Raw genomic sequence first — 12,736 nt, 5'->3', positions numbered from 1 at the left:
TCAGCAAGTATAATATATGCATCAGCAAAATTCAATTACCATATTTTTCGGAGTATAAGACGCACCTTTTTTCCCCTTAAAAGGGGCTGAAAATTTGGGTGTGTTTTATACTCTGAACGTAGCTTTTTCAAAGCGTTTTTTCAGCCCTAACGAGGCGCTAGCGAGTGAAGCGATCTTCCCAGCTTTGCCTGCTCCCTCGACTCTCCGCTGTGCTTTAACGAGGTGCTAGCGAGTGAAGCGATCTTCATGCTTTGCTCAGACTCTCAGCTGTTCTTTAGAAGCTTTTTTTCAGCCCTAACTAGGTGCCAGCCGAGTGAAGCGATCTCCCCGTGCTTTGCCTGCTTTTCTCATTGCTGCTTTCTCTCAGCTGTGCTTTAGAAGCTGTTTTTTATCCCCAAGCAGGGGATAAAAAACCAGCACACTAATGTGCTGAAGCTGACCAGACTAAGGGCGCTAGCCAGATGAATACTTGGTAGGCAGATTTTTTCCCCCTATTTTCCTCCCCAAAATTAAGCTGCATCTTATACTCTGGTGCATTTTATACTCCAAAAAACACGGTATCTAGAAAGACGGTTACGAAAACAGATTATAATTCAAACTATAAGGAAAGTTAGTGTTGACACTGATTCTCCAGAGTAGATCTGCATCTTGATTTTGACTTGGGCATGGACCATGATGTTTTCTGAATGAAAAACTCTGAATAGACTTGAGTCAGAACTTGTCATTCAGAAAACATCATGGTCCATACCCAAGCCAAAATCAGGATACAGTTCAACTCTGGAGGATCTCCTAGCTCCTGATTAGATGAGTATCCCCATGGCACCATTTCTTCAAGGCTTCCTCTGTCTTGCCATTCTTTGACTTTCAACCTGCCATTGTTTTCATAAGCCTGAGGGCGTGCAACTTTATCAGGTCGTTAATCCAGAACAAAGAATTAGACGGATGGGAATTGGTTTGGCCAGGAGTTCTGTGATGGGATTTCACTGAGCAAGAATCTCATCCAGTGGTGGGTTGCCCCCGGTTCGCACCGGTTCTATAGAACTGGTAGTAAAACCGGCGGGAGGCTCCGCCCACCGACCCCGACGTCATCAAAATGTTTCTATGCATGCGCAGAAGAGCCATTGTGAACTGGTAGTAAAGGTAAGTACAACCCACCCCGATCTCATCCCACTGCTTCTTTTATATAAATGCATAGATGAGGATTGTTCCAGGCAGTTCATGACATATGCAAACTGTTTGCATAGCCTGTGTTATTATGAAATTTACAACTGCTGACAATGATAAAAATTATACAGTTTTATTCTAAGCTGCTTGAAGAAATATTTCACAATTTTTGTCTATGCAGTAAAGAATCTTTGAGACAGCCGAGAAAATGCAGAGTACTTTCCAACAATTATATTTACTTTTTGTGACATCCAACCTATAAGGAAATATGAAGTCTTAATAAGATTACCACAGTTTGGAAAAATGAAAAAGAATCTTTTTTAAATTTAAGAATGAATATTGTTTTCAACAACCATGAGTGCCAGGTGATGTTAACCTTTATGTATCCATGAAAGTAGGCTTTTGTCCGCTAAATCTTACAGTAGGGTTTTTTTTAAAAGATGGCCACTTTTAACATTTCAGTGCTTTTTTGGAGAGAGGAATATTTTACAATTTGTCTTGATTTTTATTTGATAATTTGATTTGATTTAAAGAATGTATAGGTAGCATAGAGTCACGTTTAGCAAAATACTCTGTACTTGTGTTACTCATGAGATTTTCCAGTTTTCTAATCACCGTTATTATTTGGATCCCCTACCCTATAGTTATAAATACATCTGTACAATAAGCATAACATTTGTCAGGATCCCCAAGACTTAATTAGTAATTTTGATTTATTCTCTTAAAACACTTTTGATAATAAAAACTTTCTTACAACTGTGAAATAACTTGTGTTGATTGGCACTTTTTGATAAATTTGCGTAGGTATCCATTTTGAAGGAAAATGTATAGGCAGTCTATTTTCCTTTTCTGGTGTGCTGGGTTGCTGCAGTACATTTTTTTCTCATCTAAATGTTCTTACACACCTCCTTTTTTGGGAAGGTGGGTTGTTACTGTGATAATAGAGCACTTGGTTGTTTTCTGGGTTGTTTTTTGATAGACTTGCATTTCCAATTTGTCCTTTTTTCCCCTGGTGAGGTGCTTATTCAGGAAGGATAGTGTGTTGCCATTTTCTTCTTCCCTTATGAATTATACCTTTGAAGAAGTTGTTGATTGTTTCATGTGTCTTCTCTAAAGTTCTTTATTATGACAAAAATGCCATCTACATTCTGGATGACATCTACATTCCAGATCCATACTTTTGTATGTGTGGGAGTGCTGCAGAGGTGGGTTTCAGCAGGTTCGGACCAGTTCTGGAGAACCGGTAGTGGAAATTCTGACTGGCCCCGCCCCCATCTATTCTCTGCCTCCCAAGTCCCAGCTGATCGGGAGGAAATGGAGATTTTAAAGTATCCTTCCCCTGCCACCCCACCAAGCCACACCCACCAAGCCACACCACACCCACCAAGCCATGCCCACAGAACCAGTAGTAAAAAATTTTGAAACCCACCACTGGAGTGCTGTGTTAGTGATCTCATGGGTATTCCTCTGATTGTTTTTTTGTTTGTTTGTTTATGATAATTTATACAAAATTACATATTTTGAAATATTTAAGTAAAGCTGTCTTTCTATATTATTGGAGCTATCAATACATATTACTTGAAATATTCTACAAGTAAGGAAAATATTCTGCCAATAAGAACAATGTAGTCATGTGTCTCATTCTTTCATGTGTTTCTGCAAATGCTTAGAACAGATTAATTATTCATGATGCTTTTCAGCATTCTAAACTTTCTACCTCTTGTTTGCCATTCTCTATTAATGACTGGCAGAATGGACTCCTTAGGGCATAAAGTAATAGCTTTGAACCTTACACAAGGCTGCTGCATTAGTTGGCACTTGGGTTTTTCAGAAAACATCTAGTTCCTGCTTGAGTTTCAGAATTATCGTTAAAAAAAAAACAACTCAAAATTGTTTTTGCATAATGCACCTTCTCGTACTTAATTTCAATGATGCAATATCTCTTATTTTTTTATTTTATTCTTTCTTAACTTGTGTCATTTTCCCAGGTATTGCTCAGTTGCTTTCAAATGTTGTATAATTAAAAGTATATTCCATGGCATTGGTTAAATACAAAATTTTACCTTCTTAATATAATGCAATTTCAAGAAATAAAACATGCAACATAGAAAGCGTTCAATCAGCTAAAATATTACAGATGTGAATAACAATTTTAATAAATTTTTATTTTTCCTTGGGGAGTTTTCCATAGTTTGGGCATCATACAAAAAAAGCCCTCATTGGCTATTAATGTATTGACAGTCTGGTACTCCTACATAAATAAGTGTCCAAAATGTTTAAGAAGTCATCCAGCATCTGCTCCTGATACTACTGATACTAGTATATTATTCCTTCTCAGTTAGTTTGAACTGTACTTATAATGCTGTTATGTTCCTGCCATCGGAAATAACTTCCAAAGTAAATTCTACCAGAAAATGTCATTAAAAGTGTAGTAGAAAATTAACTCCGTATAGTCCATCTCTCTTTCTCTCTCTTTCTCTCTCTCTTTTAGCCTTTCTTCCTGTTTAAACAGATTTTCCATCTACAAATCCTGCTTGAACATTGAAGAAGATTCAGATCTTCATAAAAGGTCGGTGGGCAGGAAATTATGACTTTCTCCTATTGGCTAGATTCTTTGTCAGTTGTTCTCCATTTATAATTTTCCTTCAAACCATATTTAGCATGACACAATTTATCTGCCTTTAAAATGCTGCATGATTTACCGTAAATACTGTTTTCATATGATAAACTGTTATTTCATATGATAACCCACACAGATTCAAGAAACGTTCTAAAGTTATGGATTTCTCTAAATCCATAACTTCCACTAATTTGCTCTATTCAGATTGGCCTACTCTGCACAGTTAATAAGTTAACTAACTTAAGGTGCTACAATAACTTTAGTCCCTTGTAATTTCAGACCTGAAAACACTCTGAAGAAGAGATAATTCCATCTAGGAACCACTTATTGACATATTCGTGCCTTTAAGCGTAGTTGCAATGTTTGCAAATGGTTTGCACATGATATATTCCTCTCACAAAAAGAATTGCCACAGTAAATGCCAGTTTCCATCCCAGTTAAACTTCTCTCTTGGAACCATTGTCAATTAAATACAAAAGAATGAAGGCTATTGCTTAACGCATTGTAAGCCGTCCTGAGTCTCCGGAGAAGGGCGGCATATAAATCAAATTTAAAAAAAAATACAATTAAATGTATATCACCTGATGTTACAGCACTATTATTTTGATCTCTAGGCTAGAGTGATCACTGTAGTGAGCAGTCATTATAAAAAAAGCAGTATTTTCAGATTGGAATGAATGACTAATAAAGTGACAAGTAAAGAAAATGACTGGATAAGCAGAAAGAACAGCTGTCTCATGACAGCTGCAACAGGCAATATCATTGGTTGAATCATTGACACAAAGTTTTGTAAATAAAGGCAACATGCTCCTGCTAGCTTGATAAAAAGAGATGAGAATACTGAACAGTTTACCCATCTTCTCTTTGTTTCAAAGAAATTACTGATAAAAACTGAGTTCAAGTAGTTAATTTATCCTTAGCTTTAAACTGTGCTGCCCGCAGGGCACAGTGTCCCCTGGATATTTTAGGAAAATAATTCTCAGAATTTCCACCCAGCATAGCAATTTAGAGAGTTGAAGTCCTAAAACATCTGGAAAATAAGTTGGAAAAAGTGATGTATTATGATAATTATACAACTTGATAATTCATCTCAATATCTCATTTTATTTCCAGATATAGGAATCCTTTCTGATTTTTTTCCCTGTTTTTGCAATATACATTAGGTCCAACCAGGGGTAGGTTCTACTTACCTTTATTACCAGTTAGCAGCAGGGCCGCGCACTCTTTTGCGCATGCGCAGAAGCGTTTTGATGACGTTGGGGTCAGTGGGCGGAGCCTCCTGCTGGTTTTAATACCGGTTCTATAGAACCGGTGCGAACCGGGGACAACCCACCACTGGGTCCAACCTTTTAACATAATGATAGTCTTCATGAATCAATACTGTTACACTTCCTATTTAAATGGAGAAAATACAGACACACACATAGACACACACACAGAATATGTGTGTGTGTGTGTGTGTGTGTGTGTGTGTGTGTGTGTGTGTGTGTGTATCAGTGGTGAAATGCTACTGGTTTGCACAAGTTCTATTCTGCCCCAGCTACGGATCCCAAAGAACACAGCACACACAAAGCTTAGTTTACTCAAATAACGCAGTTGTAGCAAATGCCGGCTGTTAATAAGCATTCTTAACAGCCTGCCAGAATTCCACAGATAAGATAGTCAGAGTCTTACTGGAGTTGGCAGAAAGCCCAGAAGCAAGGTTGCAGAAAAATCCCAACGCAATGATTAGCGAACTAAAGTTGTTTCCTGCAGCTTGTTACAAGCTGCGTTCTTTCTTAAATAGTCTAAGGGCATGGCCAATTAGCCCCAAGCCTTACTCTTGAGGAGACTTCCTCCTGAGGAACCACTCCTGCCTTTGGGCAGCTCTGCGTGCCCGTGCATTGAGAAGAGGCTCCTCCTCTTCATCCTCTTCACTTAAAGGAGCCTCTGGAGGTTCTGAAGGCCCTGACTGAATCCCTACCTCTGGCACCACATCTTCTTCAGCCTCCTCACTGTCCGACTGAAGCGCCAGCTGCACAGGCTGCTGGCACAGCACCACACCAGCCTCTTCATCAGGATCAGCAACAATCAGTGCATGCCGCTGGCGGGCCACAACAAATTATGGGAAACCAGCAGTGATAAAAACTACCAGTTTGGGCGAACCGGTAGTAAAAAAAAAAAAAAGCTACCGGTTCCTGTGAACCGGTATTTCTGACAATCAGCTGTGCCGCACAATTTAAAATTGTTAGAAAGCAGGAAATCCTGCTTTCTAGTGAATCTAAATCGCACGGCACAGCTGATTCCCCACCTCGCTGTTCTACTTACCTTCCTAAGCCTCCTTTTGGCGCGCACTGTGCATGCACGGCCAGCAAACCGGTGGCAAACCGGTTCAGATTTCACCACTGGTGTGTATGTATGAATTAATTCAATGCCTAATGGAAAGCCTTAGTACTTGAACAAACATTAATTTAAAACATTGTTATTACTTTGCCCATTATGTAATTCTTTGCCCGGTGGCCTTCCCATGAAAAAGTTTGTCTTGTTTACGAAATATTAAGTTTTCCACAAATATTTAAAAATATTTTTCAAAATAGGTTTATCTGAGGATATTGCATCAATATAGTCACCAGAAAGCAACATTCCTACATAACAACCCAATGTTATTATCTACACTTGGTTTGCATTCTACTATGATTTTCCAAAGTCAACAGCAAACTATATGAATTAAATAATGATCTCCTATTGCCACTTGGAGAATTTCATATTTCTGTCAAGGTGGTTTAATGTTTCAAGCTGTTTTCCCTTCCCATTAGAAAGCATGAAGTTCCATGAAATTGTTGTAAGAAACCACATTTTTAAACTTGAAATAAAAATTTTTGATACTTGTTTTTATGAAGCCTTGGAGAATAGTGTGCAGAGAAGATGGAGCAGTTATTCTGAAATATGTATTATTTTTCTAAAGTTTGCAGACCTTTTCCTGGAAATTCAAAAACAGAATGTTAAAAAGAAAGAAGCACCTTTTTAATTATTTGAGTACAAGAAAAACTTTTTGAGTTTTGATACAATAAACGAATACAACTCAGCTCCTAAAATGTTTGAAAGTGTAATTTTGTGTGAATGACTTCCCAAACATATATATTCACATGTATTCTTGATGTAAATGTGAACTGGGATGTCTTGACCAATTTTTGAATGTAGCTAGGCATATGGCATGACACAAAGTATAACTAAATATGTCAGTAGTAGATTATAAATTAATTTGTGTGTTGTTAATCTATATCACTTTTATAGTGGTACTATGATATTTGTCATTAATTGCTTCTGGGAGGTGCAACTAGTACCAAAAATTATAAGTACCAAATAAATTTTTCCCATAAGGAATAATGTAAATAAATTTAATGCACTCCCAAACTAAAGATAATGCACATTTTAAGGCAATATGTAAAAATGTATTTCTTTACATGAGAAATAAAGCTAAAAATTAATAAATACCATATTTTTCGGAGTATAAGACACATTGGACTATAAGACGCACCTACCTTTTTTTGGTGAGGAAAACAAGAAAAAGAAACCTGCCTCTGCCTCTGCTTCTGCCTCCCAGCAATTTTGCCTCGTTGCAGCAAACAGCCTGCTTTCATTTTCGTTTTCAGCATAGCTTGATTAGCACAAGGAAAAAAAAAATCTGCTCCAGCAATTTACCTCCTTGCAGCAAGCAGTAGAGGCCCATGGAAAACAGCTGAGAGCAAAACAGCTGAGAGTCGGGAGGCCGATCCAATCAACTTGTGCTAATTAAGCTGTGCTGAAGCTGAAAGGAGCTGTTTCTTCTTGCTGCTTGCTGCAAGGAGGTAAACTGCTGGGAGGCAGAGGCCAAATGGTGGGGGCCAGTGGGTGGGTGGGGCTACATTCGGTGTATAAGACCCACCTAAATTTTCACCTCCTTTTAGGGGGGAAAAAGTGTGTCTTATACTTCGAAAAATACGGTATTTAGATTAAATAAAATAAAAACTTCACTTTATCTGTAATGATGAGAAAAAAGTGCAAAAATAGACAAAATGACCACAGAAGATAAGACTGCAAAGGGTTGTGCACAGGGCAAGAACTACTGTGTTACTAATGTGTGATCCTTTGTTTCGGCTGGAAAGCATAGCGAGTCACGAGGCAACCAACACCAACAAGTTGTACCTTCTGCATCAGGTACCAAACAAATGATGAGTACCAGGACAAATTTTCTGATGAAAAAACATCAAATACCAAATTCGATGAGTTTCAAAACAGTCAAGTACCGAGGCATTTTCATCCATCTTGCACAACAAGGCTTGGCAGTATTTCAAGCATCAACCTGTAAATGGATTCTGATACATATACATATCCAATTCATTGGATGAAAAATGACTTTTTCCCAAATGTTCTTATTAATGTCACAAGGCTTCTCACTGTCATGTAAATCTTTCTGTAATAGTTAATGTGAACTTTCTGATTTAGGACAATATTTTTGTCACTTTATATTGTGAAATATTTATTTATTTATTTATTTATTTATTTATTTAATTTGTATACCGCCCTTCTCCCAGAAGGGACTCAGGGCGGTGAACAGCCAAAATTAAAAAACATACAAATGCAAAAGTTAAGATAATTAAAAGAATTAAATCATTGGCTACCCAAATTTAAAACCCCAAATCCATAAAATTTAAAATCCCAATTAAAAACCATTTAGGCTAGGCCGGCTTGATGAAATAAAAACGTCTTCAGGGCTTTACGGAAGGTCCGGAGGTCCGGGATCAATCGTATTCCAGGAGGCAGCTCATTCCACAGGGCGGGTGCCCCCACAGAGAAGGCTCGCCCCCTGGGGGCCGCCAGCCGACATTGCCTGACCGACGGCACCCCGAGGAGGCCCTCTCTGTGAGAGCGTATTGGCCGGTGGGAGGTTATCGGTAGCAGCAGGTGGTCTCGCAAATACCCTGGCCCTAAGCCATGGAGCGCTTTAAAGATGAGAACCAACACCTTAAAGCGCACCCGGAAGACCACCGGGAGCCAATGCAGCTCGCGCAGGAGAGGTGTTACGTGGGAGCGCCACGTCGCTCCCATAATCACCCGCGCAGCCGCATTCTGCACCAGCTGGAGCCTCCGGGTGCTCCTCAGGGGGAGCCCCATGTAGAGAGCGTTACAGTAGTCCAGGCGTGACGTAACCAAGGCATGAGTGACTGTGCACAAGGAGTCCCGATCCAGAAAGGGGCGCAACTGGCGTATCAGGCGAACCTGATAAAAAGCCCCCCTGGCCACGGCCGTCATATGCTCTTCTAAAGACAGCCGTGTGTCCAGGAGGACGCCCAAGTTGCGAGCCCCCTCTGTGGGGGTCAGTGACTCGCCCCCAATAGCCAGCGATGGCACCAGCTGGCTATACCGGGACGCCGGCATCCACAGCCACTCGGTCTTGGAAGGGTTGAGCCGAAGCCTGTTCCTCCCCATCCAGACCCGCACGGCCTCCAGACACTGGGACATCACTTCGAGGGCATCATTGGGGTGGTCTGGGGTGGAAATGTACAGCTGAGTGTCATCAGCGTACAGATGGCATCGCACCCCAAAACCACGGATGATCTCACCCAGCGGCTTCACATAAATGTTGAACAGGAGCGGCGAGAGGACCGACCCTTGCGGCACCCCGCAAGCAAGGCGCCTCGAAGTCGACCTCTGCCCCCCTGCCAACACAGACTGCGACCGGTCAGAGAGATAGGAGGAGAACCACCGCAACACGGTGCCTCCCACCCCCAGTCCCTCCAGCCGGCGCAGCATGATACCATGGTCGATGGTATCAAAAGCCGCTGAGAGGTCTAACAGGACCAGAACAGAGGAACAACCCCTGTCCCGAGCCCTCCAGAGATCATCCACCAATGCGACCAATGCCGTCTCCGTGCTGTACCCAGGCCTGAAGCCGGACTGGCACGGATCTAGATAGACGGTTTCATCCAGGAACTGTGGGAGCTGGCGTGCAACCACACTCTCCACAACCTTCGCAACAAAGCGAAGGTTGGAGACCGGACGATAGTTTGCCAAAACGGCCGGGTCCAGAGAAGGCTTCTTGAGGAGGGGCCTCACCACCGCCTCTTTCAAGGCGGGAGGCAAGAAACCCTCTCTCAGAGAAGCATTTATGATCCTCTGGAGCCAGCCTCGTGTTACCTCCCGGGTGGCCAGTACCAGCCAGGAGGGGCACGGGTCCAATAAACATGTGGTTGCGTTTAATCTCCCCAGGATCCTGTCCACGTCCTCAGGAGTCACAGGGTCGAACTCATCCCAGGTAACATTCTCAAGACCAGCCTCAGTCACCCCGCCGGGATCTACCCAGTCAGAGTCCAAGCCTTCCCGAATCTGAGCGATTTTATCGTGCAGATACTGTGCAAAATCCTCAGCCTGCCCTTGCAAGGGGTCCTCCCGTGCTCCCTGATGTAGGAGGGAGCGGGTCACCCTAAACAAGGCGGCTGGGCGGTTATCTGCCGATGCAATAAGAGCGGAAAAGTGGTTACGCTTTGCCGCTTTTATCGCCACTAGATAGGTCTTAATATGAGACCTAACTAGTGTTCGGTCGGATTCGGAGCGACTCGCTCTATGGAAGCATAAAGACTCATGAACTGGATATGAGACAGAATGCTTTCAATGCTACCTGGCAGGGGTTAATATGTACAACAGTTCATAGTAATTGTAGAGAAGTCAATAGTAAGTGGGAGAATGGAAACTAGTAAACAATTCAAGTTGATGGCAACTTGGATTACTTATGTATGCAGAATAATACCTAGTAGAGATTTATGTTAAATAGTAGAGACATTCTTCTATTATTATGGACATATTAGTTTAATTTCTTGTTCCAAGATATCAGATTTCCCGTTGCTTCAGTTTTGATAGTTCAGCCAACTGGACTTTGGTATTACTTATATACGTGTGCCAAATCTTTGCAGACACGAACATAGAAAAACACACACTTTCACAGATCATTAGAGTATCTATAATTGGATAAATGTTTATCTTTTCTATATCCTCAAAGTAACTACTATATTTGTAAAACTTATATAAGTCTGCAATGAAGATGGTGACGCAGCAGAACTAATTATATGATGCCTTGTGGCTTCGGATTATGTTCAAAGAAAAAATTGCACTCATGCTTAGGAATTAATGACATTTTATTTTCCACATATTTTTGTAAAATTAGTTAATACATGTGTATACTGATCCCAGTTTGGAAAGCAGCCTGCTTCACATTGGATTGATTCAGAGATCTCCTGATTCAAATTCTGGACCCAAATTTGAATCTCAGACTTGAAATCTGATTCTTCCATTGTTGTTCCTGAAAATAAACAAATTGCTCTAGCAATTTGAATCTTTGAAAATGGTAGAAGTAAAAGATCAAAGTTAGCAGCTGAAACCTTCTAAATGTTAGATAAGTAGATGTAGTACTTCCTTTCTTTTTGGCTGGTTTAAATTTTGATTGTTTAAAATATAGAAAGTATCATGATGAAATGTGTAGATAACATTGCTCCTTGTGGAAGGATTAGGAAATCAGGAGTCTGTATACATTTATAATTCCAAGAATGCGGTTATTGTCATGATTTTGCTGTAGTTTTCTGAGACAATTTTTATAAAAGTTAAATATAGCAGAAATGTGGCTGTGACTATAAAAATTTGTAGAATTTCAAAGGGTTAACTAAAGTATTGCTTTTCTTCTGATTACTTCATTTTTATAATCATTATTTATTTCCCTCTTTTGTGGGAGGGGAGACAAATTGTTAATAGAATACTAGAATAAAATAGAATAATAGAATGCTATTTTTATCTCCTAAAATTGGAATACTGAGTTTCTTGCTTGCCAAGATAAAGTTGCTATACGCTTGAGAAGGGTTTATGTACATAGTACATAATACAATGTTTCCTTGCTTTTAGTTTCACTGTCAATTTTTCAACATGATCTGACTTTTTTCTAAATAGAGCTCAATTTATGGCACAGTAATTATAATGAATATGTTTGTGTTTTTCTGGTTTATGATTAATTAAATGCTGGATTTAGTGCTTAAATTCTTTGGACTGATTAGGAACCTCCCTTAAGATTTCTTTATTGGCTTTTGTTTCTCGACTCTGGACAGGACTTATCTGGTTAATTCTTATCTGCTAAACTATGATAGTTTCATTTTTATTGGCCTATCAAAACTATAGGTGAAATTGCTCATTAACATTTTTTATCTGTAGCTAACAAGTATTTAGCGTAATTTTTGTAAAGTCTAAGGCTATTGTAATATTTATGTAAAGCTTTATGTCATTATAGGAAGTTGATTTAGCCATAATTGTCGACTGTACCTACCATTGGGTCTCCAGCATCAGGGCTCTGAGATGAGTGTGATAGTATATTGTTCTGCAATGAACAATCTCTTTACTTTTTCATGAGCAGAGGAAACTCAAGGAAACTTTGCTGTTTCTTTGGGTTTAAAGACTAAAATGATTCTAATTTATTTATTTCATTACTGAACATTCCTATACACTGTCATGTGGGGCTTCTTGAATCAACAGATATATATATTACTGTTCTATCTTCTAGTGATTGGCTTGTAGCAATGTGAAAGCAAATTGTGGCTCTGTTTTCATAAGGAAAGGAGGTCTGTCAAGGATCCTGGTTATGAGTTATGAGAGCCTTAAATATCAAAAATTAGTATTGCACTCGTTCAGCTAGTTTTGTTTGCTTCAATTGAGGTGTAATATGTGATACTTCAAATATTCTACTCAACAATTTCCAGACCAAGGGCAACAGTAACACAATGTAGAATACATTTCTGTAATCTAGAAATAATATATCTTTGTAGATCTAACCTATTGAATTCACTGCTTTCAATGTGGTAGTGTGATTTAAAAAGTGATGTGACGTTTTAATTTTTAAAAAGATATCCAAAATCTGAGAAATCTTGGACAAGTTAATATAATAAGCTCTTAACCCCA

At 39.7% G+C, this 12,736-nt stretch overlaps 1 protein-coding gene across 7 annotated transcripts in view; it reads left to right on the top strand.

Annotated features, from left to right (window-relative positions):
* The window catches only part of ARL15 (ARF like GTPase 15), a 160,763-nt gene that overhangs the window by 124,574 nt on the left and 23,453 nt on the right, over positions 1-12,736 (top strand). For 2 of the 7 annotated variants that reach the window (XM_087885661.1, XM_087885663.1), the window contains one exon: positions 3,656-3,733. The exons of the other annotated variants lie outside the window; for them this stretch is intronic. In XM_087885661.1, coding sequence (XP_087741787.1) covers positions 3,656-3,709 — 54 coding nt within the window. In that variant the 3' untranslated portion in view covers positions 3,710-3,733. The remainder of the gene's footprint in view (positions 1-3,655; positions 3,734-12,736) is intronic. 7 annotated transcript variants of the gene reach the window in all.

Source organism: Pantherophis guttatus, chromosome 2, assembly GCF_059756535.1.
Source record: "Pantherophis guttatus breed Tessera chromosome 2, ASM5975653v1, whole genome shotgun sequence".
In the NCBI taxonomy this organism is placed as follows: Eukaryota; Metazoa; Chordata; class Lepidosauria; order Squamata; family Colubridae; genus Pantherophis; species Pantherophis guttatus.
This window is presented reverse-complemented; position numbering and strand designations above follow the sequence as displayed.